The sequence below is a fragment of the Sturnus vulgaris genome, chromosome 13 (genome assembly GCF_052056855.1).
Source record: "Sturnus vulgaris isolate bStuVul1 chromosome 13, bStuVul1.hap1, whole genome shotgun sequence".
In the NCBI taxonomy this organism is placed as follows: domain Eukaryota; kingdom Metazoa; phylum Chordata; class Aves; order Passeriformes; family Sturnidae; genus Sturnus; species Sturnus vulgaris.
Genome location: NC_142255.1, coordinates 14,057,686 through 14,077,833, shown reverse-complemented (window position 1 = coordinate 14,077,833; position 20,148 = coordinate 14,057,686). Strand labels below are relative to the sequence as shown.

The following is a 20,148-nucleotide window of genomic DNA, read 5'->3' as shown; positions in this document are numbered from 1 at the left end:
GTTTGCATTGTAGCATGAATGGGAGAATCTGAATGCTTTAATTCTGGCATTTAGCTCTGTGTAGGTTTCCTAATTCATTCAGCCTTCGTGTGTTGAGGTGTGGGACCTCCTATTCTTAGAAAGCAAGAACATTGGAAATTCAGCAAATTCTGGAGGAAATGACTAGGGAATGGTGAATAATTAGAACCCTTCATGTTTTATAGCTTAAAATTTGGTTTCAAAAGGGTTTTTCTGTACACCATACATCAATGTAAACATCACTGTCACTGCTGGGGTCTTTCAAGAGCGTTTTATTCTTTAATCACTCATCCCAATTGTCTCTTTTTTTCAAATCAAATGCAAGCTCCAGAGGTTTCTGTGTACAATATTTTCTTTTACTCTCTCAGTACAACCAAGCTAAATATCCCAAAATTTTAAGGAACATTTTCCCCCACCCCAAGCTTCAATGTTGGTGTCCCTTTCCTCTTAAGTTGACATATTTGCAGTGAAATTTTTGCAATTATTTCTAAAGCTCACACAAAGAGGAAGAACCACACCAGTGATGAGTCAGAGAATCTGTTATAGAATCCTGTAACAGAGGCCAAAGTTGTGTTTTACAGGTAGTTTTAGGGTTCAGGCTGCCTACAGCCACTGCCTGCTTACATCCATCAGCTCTCTCTGCCTTCTGAAAATCCACACAGCAGGAATTAATAGTTCCACACGGCTCTGCTGACAGGTACAATTGTCACAAGAAAGAGAACGAAGTGACAATGTGGAAGAGCTTCTTCAAACAGCTTCTAATTAGCTCTGAAGTAGTTTTCTGTCATTGTAATAATTTGCAGAAGAGATATGTGTTGGCACTGCTCACAAACCCAGTACCCACCTTCCTCCCACCCAGCACATTTGGGGACACTGCCTGAATTGCCTTGGTTCTCTCCCCTCACTTATTTGTGGCCTCTTATCAGGTTTTATTGAATCCTGTAGATGGGAAAGAACCTCCAAAGCTGTACTGGGCTTCTGTGGCAAAGTTTTGGTAGTGGGAGGATACAGGAGTATCTGTGGGAAGCTGCCAGAAGCTTCCCCAAAATGGCCAAAAATTCAATATTCTAATGCCCGAACACCAGCTCTACATCTAATTTATGGTATTTCATAAAGCAGGAGAAATTTATTTTTTAAATTGAAATAAAACACGTTTTTAAGAAAATTAAAATCTTTAAACCTGAATTTTCATAGGAAAGGAAATCTCTTGTCTTATTCTGCCTAGCTGTCTGTAGAATATCTTGTCCATCAATGAATGGTCTACACAGCACTCTCTCTGAAGGGACTGATGTGTCTCCATAGTTATGACAAAGGCATTTTAATCTGTTTTATTTTATAACCTGGTAGTGACATCCTGGGACCCTGCTGGCACACACAGAAACTGAGGAATGTCATGCTTGTGCCATTTGTTCACACATTGCTGGGATGAGTTGGGGAGGATTAGTCTTACCATTTGCATAAAGCACTTATCAATGAAGGTTCATCATGTGAAAATAGTCCTTGGCCAAGACTGGAGCATTTTATTCATTTGACTGCTTCTCAGAAGATTAGGGTTTTATACTGACATCAGCAGAGGAAGTGTGTGCACATTGAGCATCTGGTATGTCTTTGTGTGGCACTGAGTTCTGTAAGCATCTGCCTTGTGCCCAGAGACCCAGTTCACGTTACTGCTCCAAAAATCCTCAGTTATTCTTTCAAAAGGGACGAACTAAAAAGAACCACATCAGAATAAAGTTATTTTAGAGGTAAAAGACCGAAATGAGTGCTCCCAAATGGGAAAGACAAGAGTTAACCTTTGTCTTCTTCATATCCAGTAATTCTGCCAGCCTTCTAACCATCCTGGAGTGATGTTTCTCAGGACCAAAAATGCCATTTTGGTGTTGAGAAAGCTGTTGTGGGGACTAACTGACCTTTTCACATTGAAAACATTTTGCTGGAAAATCCTCACCTAACCCTCTACTCAACTTCTTTATCTGCTCCTTCTTGTTTACCAAGCCCTTTGATATCACTCGGCTGAAGCTAAAAGTGGACTCGGTGCCCTCCTAGGAATTCAAGCTACAACTACAACTGTACCACAGCGTGTCTTGTGCACCAGGGAGCGAACCAGCCCCGAGCTGCTGCGCCTACAGACACCTATAGGTACCTGTGGATCACTGTGGGGGCTCTTGGAGCAAACTCTGCCCCAAAAAAACACCTTGGAGAGGTGGCTTTGCTCCCCGTGCAGCCACGGGATGCCCCTCTGCGGTCACTCCCTGCCCCTCTGCGGTCACTCCCTGCCCCGCAGGGCAGTGCCCGTGGCCACAGCAGCTGCCACTTGGGACAATCATCGGGCTTGGAAGCCAAAAAGCCCTGCCGAGCCTTGCTCCACCTGTCCCTCATGCCGGGTGTATCTTCCGTTCGTTGTCAGCGCTCGTTAAGACCGAGGGCATCTCTCTCTCGCTCGCTTTGCCTTCTCCGTGTCTCCGGTTTCACTGGAGCGGAGTCAAACGGAGACGAGTCCTCGCAGGGTCTGGAACGGATCAGCAGGTCAGCTGGGAATGCCTGTCAGGCAGCCAGCGCTGCTCCCTCCCTTCTCCCTGCCTTTCTTTGAGGTTTGTAGCTCTTCTGCTTTCTTGTTGCTATTGCCACCCTCCCCACACTCCCCCTACCACACACCAAGCACCCAGACCTTTCCTGGGCACTTTACTTAATCCCCGGGATTCTTTATATAGGAATTAATCGTCTCGTCACAGTGGGAGAGCTGGGAGGGAGGGGGTACATTTATCTCTCCCGCTGAGGTCTAGAGTTGCATTGCCGTGATTATTGGTGGTAGCAGTGTGCGTGTGTCTGGGGATCTGTGTTTAGTTCTTCGTTTCTTGAACGACGCAGGGGCAGCAGCAAGGCAAGTTGGCAGCTTGGCTTTCGAGCTGCTTTGTGTCTGCTGCTACAAGGAGGGAGTGTGAGTGGGGAGCAGCATGGCAGAACAAGAAGCCAGTGGCTTGCAAGTCCTTCTCTCCACCCTCCAGGTAAGAACAGCTTGAACTAACAAGCGAGGCGCTTGGGCTTGTTTTCCTCTTTAATTCCCCATCAGTGACCTGTTGGGCTGTACGAGCTCCTGGCTGGCTTGGCTCTAAAAGCATCAGCGTGCGGGAGCCCCGACCTGCACGTCGCACCCAGAAAAGCCTTTGTGAATTGCAGTTTCACTGCTCAGCGATGAGTGCTGGCAATCGCTGCTATGCATCAATCTCCGGGCCCGTCTGCGGGCACAGGCTCCGCTGCCCTGGCTGTGGTCTGGCTGTGTTCAGCAGGGGAGCAGCGAGGTGCGAGGCTCCGGCTGCTGTGAAATGAATGGGACCTGACAGCGCTGTCAGTCTCAGCTCCGAGGGCTGAGGGGCACGAGTAAACACAGCTGCCTGCGAGGAGCAACTTTCTCCCCGTCAAATTGGCTGCCCAGGACCCTCAAGCACTCTTGAGATTGTGAGGTGCTGGTGTTGGGTGTGCTCAGAGTGGTCCCAAGGACCAGAGGGAAGTGTCCCAGTCCAGGATCATATGTGATGGACAAGCTTGGCCATGGGATGAAGGAGAAACATCTCTGGCTCTGTTTTACCACTGCAAGGATGTGTCCTCCTGGCAGAAGAAGATGCCCAGGTTGTGGCATGAGCTACCTCATGAAATAGGGAGTGTGTTTTGAGAGGGAACCTGTGCTTTTATAAGCCTAGTTTTGTCATTAGGGATGGGTGGGAACTGCTTTGCCAGGACAAGTTGCTTGCATATAAAGCAGCTTTTAGACAGTCATGGTGAAATGTCACGTGTGTGCACTCCTCAGGTGCCCTGAGCCCTTGTGTGCAGCTGTGCTGATGTGGGGACAGGAGTGTCCTGTCTGAGGCAGCAGCATCCTCTGACTGTCACACCTGCCATCAAAGTCTCACACATTGCAGATGCACAAAAGGAGGGAAAGGGTGTGCAGAAAAGACTGACCCACCTGGGTGAGCCCAAGGATTCGTATGTCCCAGCCCTGTGTCTGTGACCAGCTACAAGTGTGCAGAGGAAGTTATAAAACCCAATGATAGCAATTGGCTTTGAAACTATAGTTGTGGGGGCTGATCAACCTTGACATATTTATCCAAGCTTATGTAACTGTCAACAACTTTTACTTCTCATCTCAAACACTGGTTTGCCCTCTGCAGCCTCTTACGTCAGTGAGTTCTGCAGGTAAACTGGCATGCTGAAGAAAATTACCTCGCTGTTCTTTTATGTTTTGGCAGTGTAACGTGTTTGTCCTATGTTGTTACAGCCTATTTAATTAATATTTTGCAGTAGATGATGTTTGTGCTGTGTCCAGGCTATCGTCCTCTCCCTCTTTTTTTTGGATAATTGAGAGCTGAATGCACTTCTGTTTTTTCTTATGCTCTCTAACATAACAGTCCTGGTGTTCACTGCATAATCTGGGAACAGAATTGGACAAGACCCAGACCTAAACTGGAACCTATAGTTTAAAATCACATATGCAGTTCACTGACAAAGCTACACGAAAGTCTAAACTAGAAACAGTTAGGAGCACTGCAGGCATGGCATTGATAAAACCACACGGTAGCAAAGCATTCATCCTCAATGCCACAAAATCTCACCTTGGTACAACACCCTTATTTCCAGTAACTCTATATTCGTTTGGAAGACATCAAAAATCTTTCTTGTTCTATCTTCAACTTGATATAGAGACTTGAGTGCTGCAGGGCAGAAAGTCAGGGGTTGATGACAATTATATGTTCTGATTCACGTCTTTCCTCTACCTTCAGCCAAAAAATTACCAGCATAACTTTGTAATACCATTACTTATCTCTGCTAAAAAATTAGACCTTTACTTGACACTGTTGGGAAGTATTGGCTTGGGAAATAATAAGTTTGGTTGATGTTTGCCTTTGCTGATAACATCTCTCCACACTTTGTTATTTTCTGCAACAGCTGTCCAAAACATGGTTGCTTTGTTTTTGTGACCTGCTGGATTGTCAGTGCTGGTTCATATTCTTTTATTGGGCATGAAGAACATATCTGCTGCTTACAGCAGGTTATTCTGCAGGGTATTACTGAGCATTTTCCATTTCTGTTAGCACATAATATTGCTTTGAATGCAGAAAGCTTTCAGGTGAAGAATGAGGTAACATTCAGCCAGTGTTTATAAACTCAGAATAAAACCATCCTTTCTCCATCAGTCACTCACACAGGGCTAAATTTCTATTTCCCTTCCGAGCAGTGGCACAGATTTTTATTCCCAGTAGGAGGAATGTCCAGACCTGAGAGAGGGTCTGTCACCTTCTGCTGAGGGAGGGATCTCCCCCATCTCTTCCAGGCATGGACACTTTCACTCCTAGACTCACAGCCTGGCTTTGGTGAGGGCAGTATCAAGCAGAACAAATCCGGAACACTGTGCACTTTGTAACTGAGCAACTGCTCTAGTCACGGAAAGAAACACATTTTTGAGTTCTTCAAAACTGTTCCCAATGCAATGAAGGAGCGTGATCCTCCAAAGACAGCTCAAACCCCTGGAAGTGCAACGTGCTATGGATGTTCTGCAAAGTGACAAGGTGAATAGCAAGAACTCCTTTCAAAGCACAGCTGCATTTTGTCACCAAAATGTCACTGCAGGGAAGGCGTGACATTTCAGATCTCTAGGTAAAAAGTGCTTCACTGCTTACAATGTTCGGCTTCAAAAATGTGAAATTCAGATTTAAGAAATCCCTCTCCCTGTCTCACAGGTTTTGTGTCAGTACGGCAGAGCCAAGCTCTGAGGATTTTACTGTCATTTCTCATTTTCTTTCTAACTCTGCTGCCTTCTTTGCTCTCTCTTGACTGTCCCTCTCCAGTGTGATCCCACAATTACCACCTGCCATCCCTCTGGCTTGGATAGAGTTACCTGTTTCTGTTCCCACCTCTCACTGCATGACATCGAGCTCCTCAGCTCCAACCCAGCCCTGCTCTGTTTTCCATACACGGATAGTGCAGTCCCTCAATCAAGGCTGGGCTGGTTGCCATTCTCACCCTGGTCCCTGGCCACAGCGTGGCAGAAGTAAACACCCTCCCCATTTATGGTTTTTGATCCAGCAAGAAAGTCTGACATCCCATTTTACAGGCAGCCTACTCAATGCAAAATCCCAAGAGATTTGGGATTAGATCTCTTGGCTATTTTAATGCCAGGAGGAGGTATCTGGGTGTTAGTTAAAAACAGCTGGTACTTGCTAAGAAGAGCGATAGAAAACTGGAGCCAACATCTTGCCTTGTGACCCAGACTACTGAATCCCTTGAGACTGTGGGGTATTTTTGTTCCTCCTCGTGGCCCTGGCCTTCATCTTACCCCAGCCTCGGATCATTTAGACAAATAAGAAACATTTTGATTCTTCCCTTTCCTTCTCCCTGCTCTCCTCCTCACTGCCCATGCCTTGATTACCCCCCATGCTTATTCCATGGCAGGATACATCGTGTTGCCTGAGGAGTCCCAGATTTCCTCTTGGCTCTCAGAGTGGTTTTCACATGTTTCCCAAAGCCACAGTCCCCGTTCACATATTCTGCAAAGCTGGCAGCCCCTGGGGCCGTTGGCAGATCTTTGGCTCAAACTGTGTCTTGCTGTGTTGGACTTCACAGGTTCCCAAATGCTATGGTTTGACAGGGAAAAGATGCAAATCTTATGTATCAGTGGCGGATGTTGTTTTTGCAGAGGGATTTCTCTGTGAGTGGCCACAGTGTCCAGCAGAACAGACACAGGATCTGCTGTTTGCTAACTTGAAGCTCTCAGCTCTTTGTGCTGCCCCTCCGAGCTGTCGTGCTGGCTGGCTGACAAGGCAGAGCTATTGTTATCCTAAGGACAAGTGGGAAGGTATCTGTGCTGCTCCACTGACAATGAATAGAAATGCATTTTGCAAAATGCTTTTGTTTCCTCTGCATCCTTGCACTTACTCTGTCAGCAGAGCTGCTGAGATTCCTGGCTTTGAGAGAAATAGATGCAAAAAATCCCAGGGACTGCTCAGGTAGCAGAATGGCCACTCGTTTGGGCTGGGGATGGAGGAGCTCAAAGTTTGGATCTGTGTTTTTGGGAGGCAGCCTGGCAAGCTGGGTTTAGTGGAATAGCCTTAGAGGGAACAAAAATCAACTCAAAACCAGATGGCCATTTTTATGTGGTTCATTAACTGAGTTTTACTGAGATTGTTGTACTTAAAGTAAGCAGCAGTGGACTTACTCCTGCTATTCCTTATAAAAACTGTTTTAGCTTTGGAACAGCAGAAGTGCAGTTAAGACAGGGAAACACTTGGCTTATAGGGTTCAAAGAGAAATAGTGGAGAAATAGCAACTTTTTCTCTCTCTGCCTCTGTCTCTACTGCAATCCCACTTGGGCTGCATGAGCCAGGTTTTGGCTTTAACCATGGAAGAAAAGGCATAATCCTCCATAAACAATCCTATAGAGGTAGTGCAGGTCCCCACCTCGGCTTTCAGGGTCACTGCTTTTCCTTCCCACCTCCAGTCCTCCCCTCCCTGTTCAAGGAGAACCTGAAGGCGACCCAGAGCTTTTCCCTACAACCCTTGGCTCACCACCACAGGGCACTGCTAAGCAACAAAGAAGAAAGGAGCATAACATCCATACATTAATCCCAAATTCCTGCCAGGCCACAGAAGAAATACTGAGGTTTTTCAGTCTTGTGAACCAATGCAGAGCACTAAAAGCCCTCAGAGGAAGCTGTGACAGTTCTTGGACTCTGCTGAAATCCTTCCACCGACTGAGCTGGGACCAGAATTGCTGTCTGTCCCTGGGCTGGCTACAGCTGCTTCTATGAGCACACTGCCAGATCCTCTGCAAATGCCTCCAGATGGGCTATCTAGAATTTTCTGTGGCTGAATTAATGAGAATTCAGGACCTCAGGGTGCAGAATGTGCCTAGAGACCGATGGGAGCAGCAGCAGTGATGGCTGAGCTGGGCACGAGTGGGTCACAGTTGGAGCCTCAGCAGAACTTTCTGTGTCAGATGAGCAAAGTGGAGTTGTGTTCCTCTTCTGCTTTGCCTCATCCTTGTCTAGGGTGGGATGTGCTTTGAGGACAAATGAGACTGTGTCATGAATGGTTGAGGAGAGCCCTTTCTCCCTTCCTTCAGCAATGCAAATGTGACAGGATAACCATGTTGTTGGATAGTTGGGTGCCAGTCTGGAAAAACTGACTACAAACCTCTGCTTCTGAGTTAATCATGTGTAACATGGCACATAATCCCACCATGCCTCACATCAGTGTTTGAGAAACCAGGTGATGAGCAGTAGGGGGAAAAAAACCATCTGAATTTCTGGTGACAACACAGTAAAAAAAAAAAATTAAAAATTGAGAAGCAAATTAATAATTTGTTTTCATGCAGGGCTTGGATCCTGCTCAATAAATAATGCACAGAACCACATGCTAAATGATGAGGACAAAATGCTGCATGGGGTGATTTTCCAGGCAATAGGCACTGCTCGTCCTGAAGCAGAGGTTTTGTGAAATAAAACAAGTTGTCATGTGGAAATTAAAAAATGCAGTTACTCCAGGGGACCAAATGAAATATCAGGAATGCTTTAAAACTGGTGCTTTTTATCTGTTGAGGGGCTGACTTTATGCTTATGGCCAAGCTGTTTAACTTAGACTATTTGGATGTAATATAATGGCACATTATGCCATGTCATGCAACTCAATATTGTGTATTTTGGTACTGCAATGTAGACACAAACAAATTAATAGAATAAACCACATCATGGAAGGAGGTATATGGATTTCTTTAAAGTACTTATTTTTCACATACAGTGTGCAAATATATTTAAAAACATCTGCTTATCTATTTGTAAGTTGAGGATAATTATTGGTAGTTATCTATCCTAGCTGTTTTGTATGCCTACAGATGTATTTATACATTACATCAATATTTTTATGACAATGGAAAATTTCTACCCTCTCTTTTTCTCAGGTTTCAATAATTTCCCTCTTTGAAATATACGAGATGTTTTCACACAGAGGGGTGTTTGCCTGAATAGGTCTTGCTAGTGTTTCTTTGTGTAGCATAATCTTATTTTCAGTATATTATGCTGCATTCGTTGTGATGGCTTAGACACATTTTTCTGTCCGATGCATTGGTTCAGTCCTCTTGGTTTTATCTATAATAGGAAAAAATGTCTGTAGTAGAAAATGTGTTCATGGGCATTTTGAATTAAAGTTTATTATATTATGTTCAGCAAAGTGCACACAAAAAGTTGCTTGTATTGAAAAACACATGGGCTGATAATGGTTGACTCCAGCAGTGTCTACTGGCACCAGCAGAGATCTTACTGATATGTGTTAAGAGAAAGAAAATAATTTCACATACATAGTGGGAGTTTAAGAGATGGGGAGGGATTTTTGTGTTGCTTGCTCTGGGATAGCAGGGTTGGGAATTGCTCCTGGAGTTGTTGTTATCACAGACACGCTGCCTCTGTGTGATCACTCCTGTTTGTGCCAGGGTAGATAACACAACTCACACCATCATTATTCTTGCAGTGAAATCTGGGGGGGGATTCAAGCCTCTGGAAGTGCAGGTGAAAACCCCTCCTTCCTCAGGGCTCCAAGAGCAGTCAGTGGGAATGCAGAATAAGGCAGTGGCACAACCTCATGGAGCTGGTGGTGATCCTGGGCAGAGGTGTCCCTTTCCTGTGTCTGTTGGATTGGTGTGTGCACACCTGGGAGCCTCAGGCTCTGAGAATCCCAAATCCACTCACACCCCACGTGCCCACACGTGTCACTGGGCTCTGCCAGACTCGTGACTGTGCTGTTCCCACCAGACCAGCACACAAAATAATTCCCTCCTGCCTTCCCCCGTTCTTTTAATAAGCAGTTGTCTCATGGACAGTCTCCTTGCACCTGTTTGCCCACAGGGCCCAATGGGCCCGAGGACAGAGATGCTGATCCATCAGTGGAGCCACTCTGTGCTCCAGGAATCTCCACAGGGAAGGATGGAGAGCTGTGATTCCTGGGCAAAGCAGGCTGATTTCGGTCCCCAGGGAGCTGGCAGGATGGAATGCTCCTGGGAATTGGTGAGGGGGAGTAAAAACCTTCTCCAAGGAGACCAGTATCTCACCAGCCAGCCTCCTTCTCCCCTGGACAAAGCCAGGTTTGCTGCAGGAGCTGGGGAGCAGGGTTGGGGTAAGCAATGTTCTTGCAAAACTGCATTGTCCAGCGCAGTTGGTACTGGTGCCTGCAATCCTGCAAGCTTTGTGTGCCACGGGGAGCATTACGGTGCTGCTGCTTCAGAAGAGACAGTTTATTTCAGAAAATGCAGTTTAATTTAAGATGGCTAAGAAGCAAGTACATGAATACAAATCAATAAAATATTTGTAGACATTTTCTATTATTAAAAATCTGTGTTTATTCCCCTGATTGCTTTGTTTAATGAGAAGTTGACCTGAGTATAATCTAGATGGATTCTTTGGGTGGAGATTCAAGTCTCCAAGAACCAGATAACCTTTCTTCTTTTTATACAGGCAAAACAATTTGTCTTAGTACAGTTTTGGGAAGGAAAGTCTAATACCCTGAAGATCATCTCTTAAAATAAGGGAAACTTGGTCATTCTCCTCCAGAGGCTGATGGAGACAGAGCCCATTCATATCCATGACTTAGTATTTTCTTCTGATTTGTGTGCTGTTATGACTTTCGTTTTACTGAATGGGGGTTGACCACACCGTACAGAAATCAAGGTCTCAGAAATCAAGAATTTGTCATTGATTTCATAAGATGTCTTCTAGAGAGGACAAAGATAACATAGTAGAGATTCTTCTGCTCACAGACACTACTAAGCTACAAAAAAGAGAATTAGTGTTTTAGACCAACTATTGATTAATAGAGTAACATTTGCTTGATAAGAAATTACATGGGCAAAGTTTAATCTCCTTCCCTTTGGGGGTTTAGAGAACAAGGATGGGTTTTTCTTCTCATGGTCTCTTCTCATGGAAGAACACAGCCTTATTTTCAAAAGGTGGTGTAGGTTGAGGTGGAATTAATGAGAACTGCAAAGCTTTCATGATTCTTATTAGAAAATTGAGTAATTCTGACACAGAAGTCCTGCGGGAGAAATAACTACTCTACCAAAGAAATCTTGGCTTTTTTCCCCCTTGCTTTCAACAAGAGATGCTTTGAAACCAAAACATAGGGGGTTTTTTCTGACGTGGAAACTCCACAGCATTGTGTTTTACTGCAATCAACTTGTGAGAAGCCTTTTATGCACGTTAATTTTTGGTGTAACTTACAGGCAAAGGCTTTCCCACAGGGCCTAATGGGAATTTGATCCCTGTAGTAAACTGAGACAGACTCTTCTCCCCATGGCCCATCAGCTCAGTGCACTCTCTGGTACCTATTCCACTCCTTTCAAATGAGGGGATGATGCTATATTGATGGATAAAGCAGGAGCGCTGGGCTTTATTTCAGAACTGTTACAAACCCCATCAAACTCATTCAATGTCTGTGCCTTCTGCTTTCTTCATTTGGACAGCAGATGGAGATAAGGTTAATCTGTCAAGTTAGGGCAAATGGAATCTTAGCTCACATTGTTTCCCAAATCAAAGGGTGGAACAACTCACTCCCTGAGCAGATGACACTCATGCAGCCTGGGTGAAATCAGTGCAGTGCCTGTCGTCCTCTGCCATCTCCTGTGTTTTTTATGGGATTCCTGATGAAAGGCCAGAGCAGCAGATTTATAGTGAAGATAAAGTTGGCCCTCCCTTTTTTTCAGGATTAACCTGGCAAGCAGAAGATTGACAGGGAGAGAGATAACCTCCCATAAGCAGTTTACTTGGCATGGTGAATGCCCACCTGTCTCACTTCAAAGGAGGGGAGGAGGGAGAATGGACTACCTGACCTTTCCCTATGATTAAAATGCTGATCTGATGAAGTCAGAGGAACAAACTGAACTGCCTCTTTCAACCCTCAATTCTTCCAGGAATAAACCAGCACCATCCATACGGAGAGAGTTTCTGGAGAGGCTAGAGGAAAGCAGCATTACTGCCTTGGTTTATCTGACCTTCTCTTTGGGACAATCTTCTGCAATTTGAGCAGCCTCTGGCTCCATGTTAATGTCTTGCAAGTGAGGGAGAGAGCTGGAGGTGAAAAAAGGAAAGAGAATATGTGCCTGGCTCTGTTTTCTTTGACAATTTCTCTTCCCATATGGCTAAGGTCATTTGATCTCCCCACGATGCACAGGGACTTCAAGGGGACAGCTGGATGCAGAGATGCATTAAAACGACTTCTCTTTGAGATGAAAACCATGATTATTAACAGCTTGTTTCAAAAGCCCTCTCAGCAGCAGCTGTACCTCACTGACTGAAAACTCTGGAGGGTTTGTCTAAAAGGTCTGCATGGCTGGGTGATCAAACACTTGGAAATCTCCCTAGCTGAGTCCCCTGCTATATCCTACAAAGCCTGTAGAGCACTGTGACACCAACAGGTCTCCTTGGGAACATGCTTAAACAAAACAGGACACAACAACAACTCTTTGGGGATCTCTCTCTGCTGGCAATGGATGCAGGCATCAGAGGTAGATTCTGACATAGATCAAATCTCCTGCTGGGAATTCACTGAAGAATTCACCTTTCTCTGAGAGATCAGCCCACTGTGCCATTGCATGTTCAGCCCATTCCCATGTGAGAGAGTCTCAGAAGAGACAGCCCCAGGGATTTGGTTGGGTGAACTCCACAGGGGATCCCAGCAGAATGTGTAGAGCTGGGTATTTTTAAACATGACTCCTGTCCTTTTTCCTGGAGCACGAACACAGACATGGGCTTATTCATGGAGCTAATAAAATGCTTTTCGGCTTGACTGACCAACGCTTAGTTTGCAGGCGCTTCTGAGCTGCTGGATGAAGTAACAGGGATGGAATAAAGCCCCAAACATGCCTGGTTTTGGCATGGTGGCATTGGCTTGCTGCTGTTGGGTGTCTTGCATGGGGTGTAGACTGAAGATAAAGGAGATAAAACTCTTTGTTACCTTCTGGATGGAAAATGACATACCCCTGTCATGCCTCTTAAAAACTTGGCAACCTTTTCAGAGAACTGAGGGCTTTGCTGTTGAGAGATTGCTGTTTAAATCTAGATAGATGTGGCTCAGCAATGCAGTTAAACAGAAGTTCTGCTTTATATTACTGGTAATATCACTTTAAATCATTAGAATTTCAAAACACAGTTTGCTATTCATTATGGATGCCGAGTTTAGTTTGTTGTTTGATTTTTCACTTAGCCTGGATGGCAAAAATAGGTTCATCATTTTCACTTTCAGGTTCCATCTCTGAAGAAAATAAGCTGTGACTAACAATAGTTATTAGTGGCTTGTCTCTGCTGCCCATACCTCAATCATGGCTATTAAACGTGATTGATTAAAAGCATTTGCATGGCTGTTCCAGAAGACGCTTTTGGAAGTGGGGTAGATTGACACATAAGGACACTTGTCTTGGCAGGAGAAAGGACTGGTGTTTTTCTAAATCAGAGTGTACCTTATAGAGATCCTCATCTTCAGCCTGTACAAGTCAGTGTCAGAATAACATGCAGCAAGTGGGATTGTTTGCACTGAATACAGAGAGAAGCCTGGAGTGAACTCAGGCAAGAGCCAGGCCAGACTGAGATTAGACCCAGGGATTCTTGGGCTTTATCATTTGTGGTCCAAGCAGGAACATCCCAGAGAAGGCAAGGATAACAACACCTTATTATGGCTATTTATTTCCACATGCACATACTCACATTTGCTATAGCATTAACAAATCTGAGGTTTCATTAAAAAGTGAGTACATCTGGAAATTTTCCAAGATTCTCCAGACTCGCTTGTACTTTGAGAAATGCCATTGCCTGTAAAAAAGTTTGTCAACTCCCAAATGTGCTTCATCTTTGAAAGACAAAGTGTTCTCTGGACTGACACCCATCAAATCTCACAGAAAAAGAAAGAGAGTAGTATGTTTCATGCTGCTTTTTCATCGTTGGTAGGGGAAGATAAAACTAAAATGGAATGGAGAAAACAGATCCCTCCCTATTAAATTTGGGTGGCAGTTGTGTTAAATATCTGTAACAGAGTGGCATTTGAATGAAACATTAATATTTTAAATTAATTCAGTAACAGAAAAAGTAATGTAAAATATAGGAATAAATCCAAGAAACAGCAATAAACAGTAGGTGCTGGCATGCATATAGAATTCATTGTACAAGAATGGTTAATGCCTTACAGAAACTTAATAAGAGAATGTGAAAGGCATATGCTAGGATAATCTTGGCATTAAAATAAAAATAGATTAAAAAGAGCAAAAAAGAGAATAATATAACATTAAATCCAGTCAAAATCTTTAGGTGTCATAGGTAACTTATTGTGAAATAAGAGATAAAACCTGGGAGAATTTATCTGCAGTAGAAATTACAGAAAGAACATTAGAAATATTCAAAAGAAAGTCTAAAAGCCTTTTGCAGAGTATCACGTGTTTTGATTTATCTCAAAGTTTCCTCATTCTTTTAACGCTTCCAATTTGACAGAAGCATTTGAGGGTTATATAATAATGTGTTTTACCACCGTTTCTGCATAATAAAGTAATTGCTCTATTAGAGGCACATTAGTGAGAGGAACAAGTGATGAAAAGGAACTTTGTACCGGGAGGAACTTCTGCACAAGGACAATCTTTTCTTTGAGAACACTGAGAGAACTTCGGCGTGAAAAAAAAAGAGAGAAAAAAAGTGGTTTACTTTGCCAACAGGGTCCAAGAGATTGCAGTCTGTCAGGGCACAATTCCTGCAGATAGCTGGGTGGGAATATATTTTATTGCAGTGACACACTAATGACGTGGCGCTGAGATGAATGACCTTGCTCTGAAATTAAGGGAAACACCTTTGAGTCTTTTTGACACAGCAGGTAAAACATGCTTTGGAAAAATATCAGGTCATGGTCTATGTGCTTGCTAAATCCTGTATGGATTAATTAAATGTAGTGTGCTCCTCATCTCTCGGCACAAGGATGAATCTCTTTTTCATCAACAAGGATGAATCCCAAGCTCTGGGTCCCGCTGCTGGGGAGTAGATCTTCTCCCAATCTGGCATCAGTATTCCTAACAAGGGATAGATTTTTCTGCTGCATTTACCTCTGGGAAGTTGGGAGGAGAAGACTGATTTCAGGGAATTCTGAACTCCTCACAAGTAGATGGAAGTAAGTGTGTGATCGAGGGCCACAGTATTTCTGTGCACTTAGTGTTTCTGCTTCATTTTGTTGTAATAGCTATCCTGGCCCTGCTAGCTCTCCTCTTAGGTATTGATTAAGTGAATTTCCCACCACAGGGTGATATTTCCCACCAGGAAAATAAGAAACAGTCTGATCTTGGTGAGGGATGCTATTGGGCAGGTGTTAGCTAATATTTGTGAAGAAGTCTGTGATCCTCTGATGCAAGGTGTTATGTTAGTGCAATTTATGGCATTAAATTTTCTAAGATTCCTTGGCAAAGATGATTTTCACCATGTTATTCACCAAGTTGTTTTGGCTAGAGATCAGCTTAAGCCAAGCTGTTTCATCTCAACACCTTCAATGTTTTGAAGGCATTAGGATGTAAGTTCGGAATTTTCCCATCTCTGCCTTGAAGCAGTTCAGTCCTGCAGAGTGTAGCCTGTATCCTTTGAGAGGACGTCCTGAAGCTCAGTGAACAGGAGCAAAGCCCTGTCCATTGGCATGTTAGAAGTCGGCTTTGAGGCACTAGTCCTGCTCACCTGGGTGAGTTGTCACTCACTCTGAAGGGCTGGAACCATAGCACCCAGCCGTGATCTGATGTGGTACTGAAAAAGATGCTGCAGGTTATCACACCCAAGTGCAAACAAAGGTGAGAAAAACCCAGACCTTCAGGTCATTGCAAGCCATGAAAAAAGCCACTCACCTGATTGCAGCCGGCCAGAGGGAGAGACATTTTTAATGAGTCTTTGCTGTATTTTCTGATATAAACCCCATAATTCCTGCTTTGGGCTTGGTGTGGTGTGAAGCATCAGTAGGAAAAGAAATGTCTGGCGCTTGGCTGAGTGGGGTGCTTGCCACAGGGGTGGCCAGGCCAGTGAGAGGGACTTGTCTCCAAGGCTTGGGAACAGGAGCAAGAAGCTGCTGTGCCACGTGTGCTGTCCCTGGAGGCCCCTTGGCTGCCCTGGGTACAGTTTGAGGGCTACGTGATCCCCCACAGCTGCGGACGCCTTTCTCCCAGGATTAAAGAGGTCACTTAGGACACTCCCAGAGCAGCAAGGTCCTCCTCTCTCAGGCTTTAAATAGCCCCTTTTCCTTCCATGTCTCCTCTGAGTTTCCTGGCTTGCTCAGGTCTATCTGACTCCTCACAAGAGGAAATCCAGATTTGGACAAAGAAATGCACGCACTGTTTACCACAGAGGATGGTGACTCCTGTGGTGATGCTGAGGAGGTTTGGATGGTTGTTTTGGGAGCAGGGGCAGTTTGACCATACTTTCTTGGAATCCTTCTAAGGCTGGATAATGGTAGTATTGTTAAGAAGGTGCTCCACTTATGCCAAAATTCAGGCCATAATCACTTTAATTTGAATCCTCCCTTACTGTGTGGTTGTGATATTTCAGAGATCTCTGAACCCTTTTCCCCCCTTAAACTCCATGTAACAAATACTGTGCACCTTCCAACAAGAAGAAATCACACTTAGCTGGTTGAATATTGAGGCTGAGGATAGGAGCATACAGACAAGAAACTCTCCAGGGTATTTTGCTCTCTTGTTTAAGTGTGAATTTTTAGCTCCTCTTAAATTAGAAAAAGCAGTTTACTCTGACAAAGCACAGAACATAAGGCACCAAACCTGGCTTCACAGTTATTGTAAGGGTGGATAGTCAGCTGTGGGAAGGAGATATCCAGCTGGCAAATCCATAATGCCAGTGGTGAGTGGCTGTGCCCAGCAGTTTGGGCTGGTAGGCACCTCTGCTGGCAGAGGACTCTCTCATTAAGCATTAAGACAGTAATTAGAACCAATATTTTCTAGAGGTCTCAGGAGACAGTGAGGACTAATACTGCTCAGCCTCTAACCTGCTCTTGATTTTAGCCAGTATTAATTTTGCACCAGAATTTCTCTTCAATAGGCTTCAAGTGCAGAGAGCGAGAAATCTGACTTGCAGATGAAAGTCTCATTACACAGGCAGTTGGGCTGCTGACTGCTATTTGTGTGAGCAAATTTATTAAGGGAAAGAGAAGAGAGGAGGATATATTTTGGACAGGTCAAACCCTGCTTCCGTATTTAGAAACAGGCTATTTTAAAACAAACAAACAAATAAACAAACAAACCCTGGAACTGGATATCCAATTCCTTAGTCTCACTAAAAAAGACTCAAACAGTCTGGAAGTTTTTTAGCTCAGTGCAGCCGTACCTTTTCTTTAAAATTAGACCATTTTGTTTTGTTGTTTGTTTGGGAGATTTTTCCTAAGCAGTCACACAGCTTTGTGAGACAATTCAACAATTAATTTAAAAGATGTATTGGTGGAAACCATGTTCCGCGTTGTCTTGCAAGAACGACTTCTTTCATTTTGCATTCATTATTTTTGTGATTGGAATAACTGCTTTGTATTTCTTCCCCCAAATAAAATATTTATTAGCAAACCTCGTGCAGCACAAATTAATGCTGTTTGATTTCCTTCTGGGCGTCCTCCTTTTTTCAGCATTAATGCTCAGACTCCCAACAAACCCTCTCAGTAGGTTGTGTGTCTCATCCAGGGAAATACTTGCCTTTGGGCAAAAAACACAAAAGCCCAAAAGACTGAGTTTATGGGAAGTTTTTGTTTGAAGGCAGTGCTGGAAGGGGAATGGCACTGATGGCTGCTATCCTCCAGGCAGGACACAAAAAAATCCCACCCCTGTTGGGTTCCTGAGTCTTGTGGAAAACATCCCCAGAGACTTCCCTGAGGTTACCTGTTACTGTGGCTTAGTAGAAATTTTATAATCTTGTCTTGAGTAAATAACAGCTGGTTTTGGCATGTTCCCAGGAGCAGAACAAGGAGACAGGAGCTGTTCCCTGCTTAATCGTGGGCCAGTGAAATAACCTGAGCTGCCAGTCAGAAATGTTGGGATCGAGCTGTTGTCCTCCAAGCCCAATGTCACCAGTTAATCACTTGCTGCCTGTAACGTATCAATGATGATGTGCTGGGGTATTTTTTTATTCCTGGCTTTCTCCATCCTCCTGCTGTTTATCTCTGAGGAGCTTCTGCCAAGCTAACCCCAGTGTTTCAGGGATTAATTCCCAGAAAAAGCTCGGAGAGGAGCTCTCAGCCAGGAGCTGATTAAATGCATCTGAGCTCATCCTTGTGATACTCCTGGTTGGGTGAGGAATACAGGATGCTTTGCTGGGGTACGGCTGAGAGAGATGAGGGGCTCTGACCAAAAAATACAGCCATACTTGATATTTAAAGTGATGTTTTTGCTACTTTAGCCTTTGTCCAGCCAAAAGCTGTGAAAGGCTGTTTTTAATAGGTAACAATTTGGCTCTAACTTTAAATCCTTTTAGTGAAATCCTGCAGGAGGTCAGCGATTTTGTAATCTAACTTAAGCCTCTAGGAACTTTTGTCTGCTCTTATTCCACCCATATACAACAAATGCATCTTCATTAGTCTGTGCACATGTAGAATCTATATCTAGCATTTGTAAGTGCTAGCAGGAATGGAAAATACTTAGCAAGAGGAATTTTACTTTTCTCCTCTTTTTGGTTGTGGTTTGTTCTTAAACCATCAAACATCTCTTTCAATAAAAATAACTAATGTGTTTATTTTTACCAGAGCTGGGTAAGAAATTTGCATTAAAGAAATTACTCTATTCATCTTTTTTAGATCAGGCACAAGTTGTGATTTTCTCATTTGTACTTACTGTTCAGAAAGATTTACTGAATATTTTTTATGAATGAATATGTTGGCATTCATCCACAAAGAGTTTGTTATGTGTATTAATTTAAACAATCAATTCTAATGGATTTCAATGTCCAAATATATTTGATGACTTTGAAAACCTGAAGCTAATTAATCAAAATCTGAGTTGTTTCTTTTCTAGAGGCAAGTTGTCATCTAGCAAGACAATAGCAACTTCAAGGTTGTTTTCTTCTGTGTTGTCTTGCTATTATAAATAGAAGCTGTGCTGTTCTGCAGAAGTCTGTATTATTCAGTGGTGCCACTAAAGTTAGTGGGAAATATGTTAGATTTTGTAATGGGACTGGGGTTTTATCCACTGTTTCAGCCAACACATGAGTCATCCAACTCCTTCAGTAGGGTGCAGGAGGAAGACAAGCAATGAGGCACCAACACAGAATATCAGTGTTAAAATATCAACAGTAAACACTCAGGTAAAATATTTGGCAATATCACCCAGCTTTAATTTTCACATTTTAAAGGTTGATCTTTCGTGTTCCCTCAAGTTCTTTGTTTGCCTGAGTCCCTGGATAAAGTGCATGGAAAGTCAGAGGATATCTTATGTCATCACTATTTGTGTTAATGGCTTAGGAACCCACAATCCAATCAGTTAAAATAAACAACCCAGTGTAATAGGAGCATAAATCAATGAAGACTTCATTACTGAAACCTTAATGTGTAATCCATCCACCTACAGAGGAAAGGGATACTGAGAGGCAGCAAGACAAAACCAGAGGACAGTCTGATTTAGGCAACCCTGATATTTAAAAAGGTGTTGAGAACAGTAAGTCTTCCTGGAGTCAGTAAATTTGATGGATACTCATCACTCCTGACAACCTGCCCCTGACTATTAAGTCCCTATGCTAAAAAATGCCAAGCAACTCTTGGGAAGAGAGCTCTGAATGTTCTTTGTTTAGTCTGGGAGACTTGAGCCAGCTCAAATGATCAAAGACATGAATTAGGAAGATTAACATAGGACTAGAACTGCATATCTTACCCAATAGCAATGCTTCTCAGAACTGCTCTGACCCTGCTGCAGACTTTCCTGGCTATGTGGTCCCATGAGCCAGTGGCACAAATCTGGACTCCTCTAAGGTGAGGGTGGCAATAATTGGTGAAATGAGTTACTGGATTTTGTTAAAGCCACCTATTCTGTTTGGCTTGGCTCTGAAAGGAGCAGTAGTCCTATCACACTGAGCCTTTGGATTTCAACGTGGATCATAAAAGGGCTGA

At 43.7% G+C, this 20,148-nt stretch overlaps 1 protein-coding gene across 2 annotated transcripts in view; it reads left to right on the top strand.

The window, feature by feature from the left end:
- Window positions 1-2,822: 2,822 nt before the first annotated feature.
- AGBL1 (AGBL carboxypeptidase 1) overlaps window positions 2,823-20,148 on the top strand; it is a 266,522-nt gene continuing 249,196 nt past the window's right edge. For both annotated transcript variants that reach the window (XM_088172621.1, XM_088172620.1), the window contains exon 1: window positions 2,823-3,023. In XM_088172621.1, the coding sequence (XP_088028747.1) occupies window positions 2,973-3,023 (51 nt within the window). In that variant the 5' untranslated portion in view covers window positions 2,823-2,972. The remainder of the gene's footprint in view (window positions 3,024-20,148) is intronic.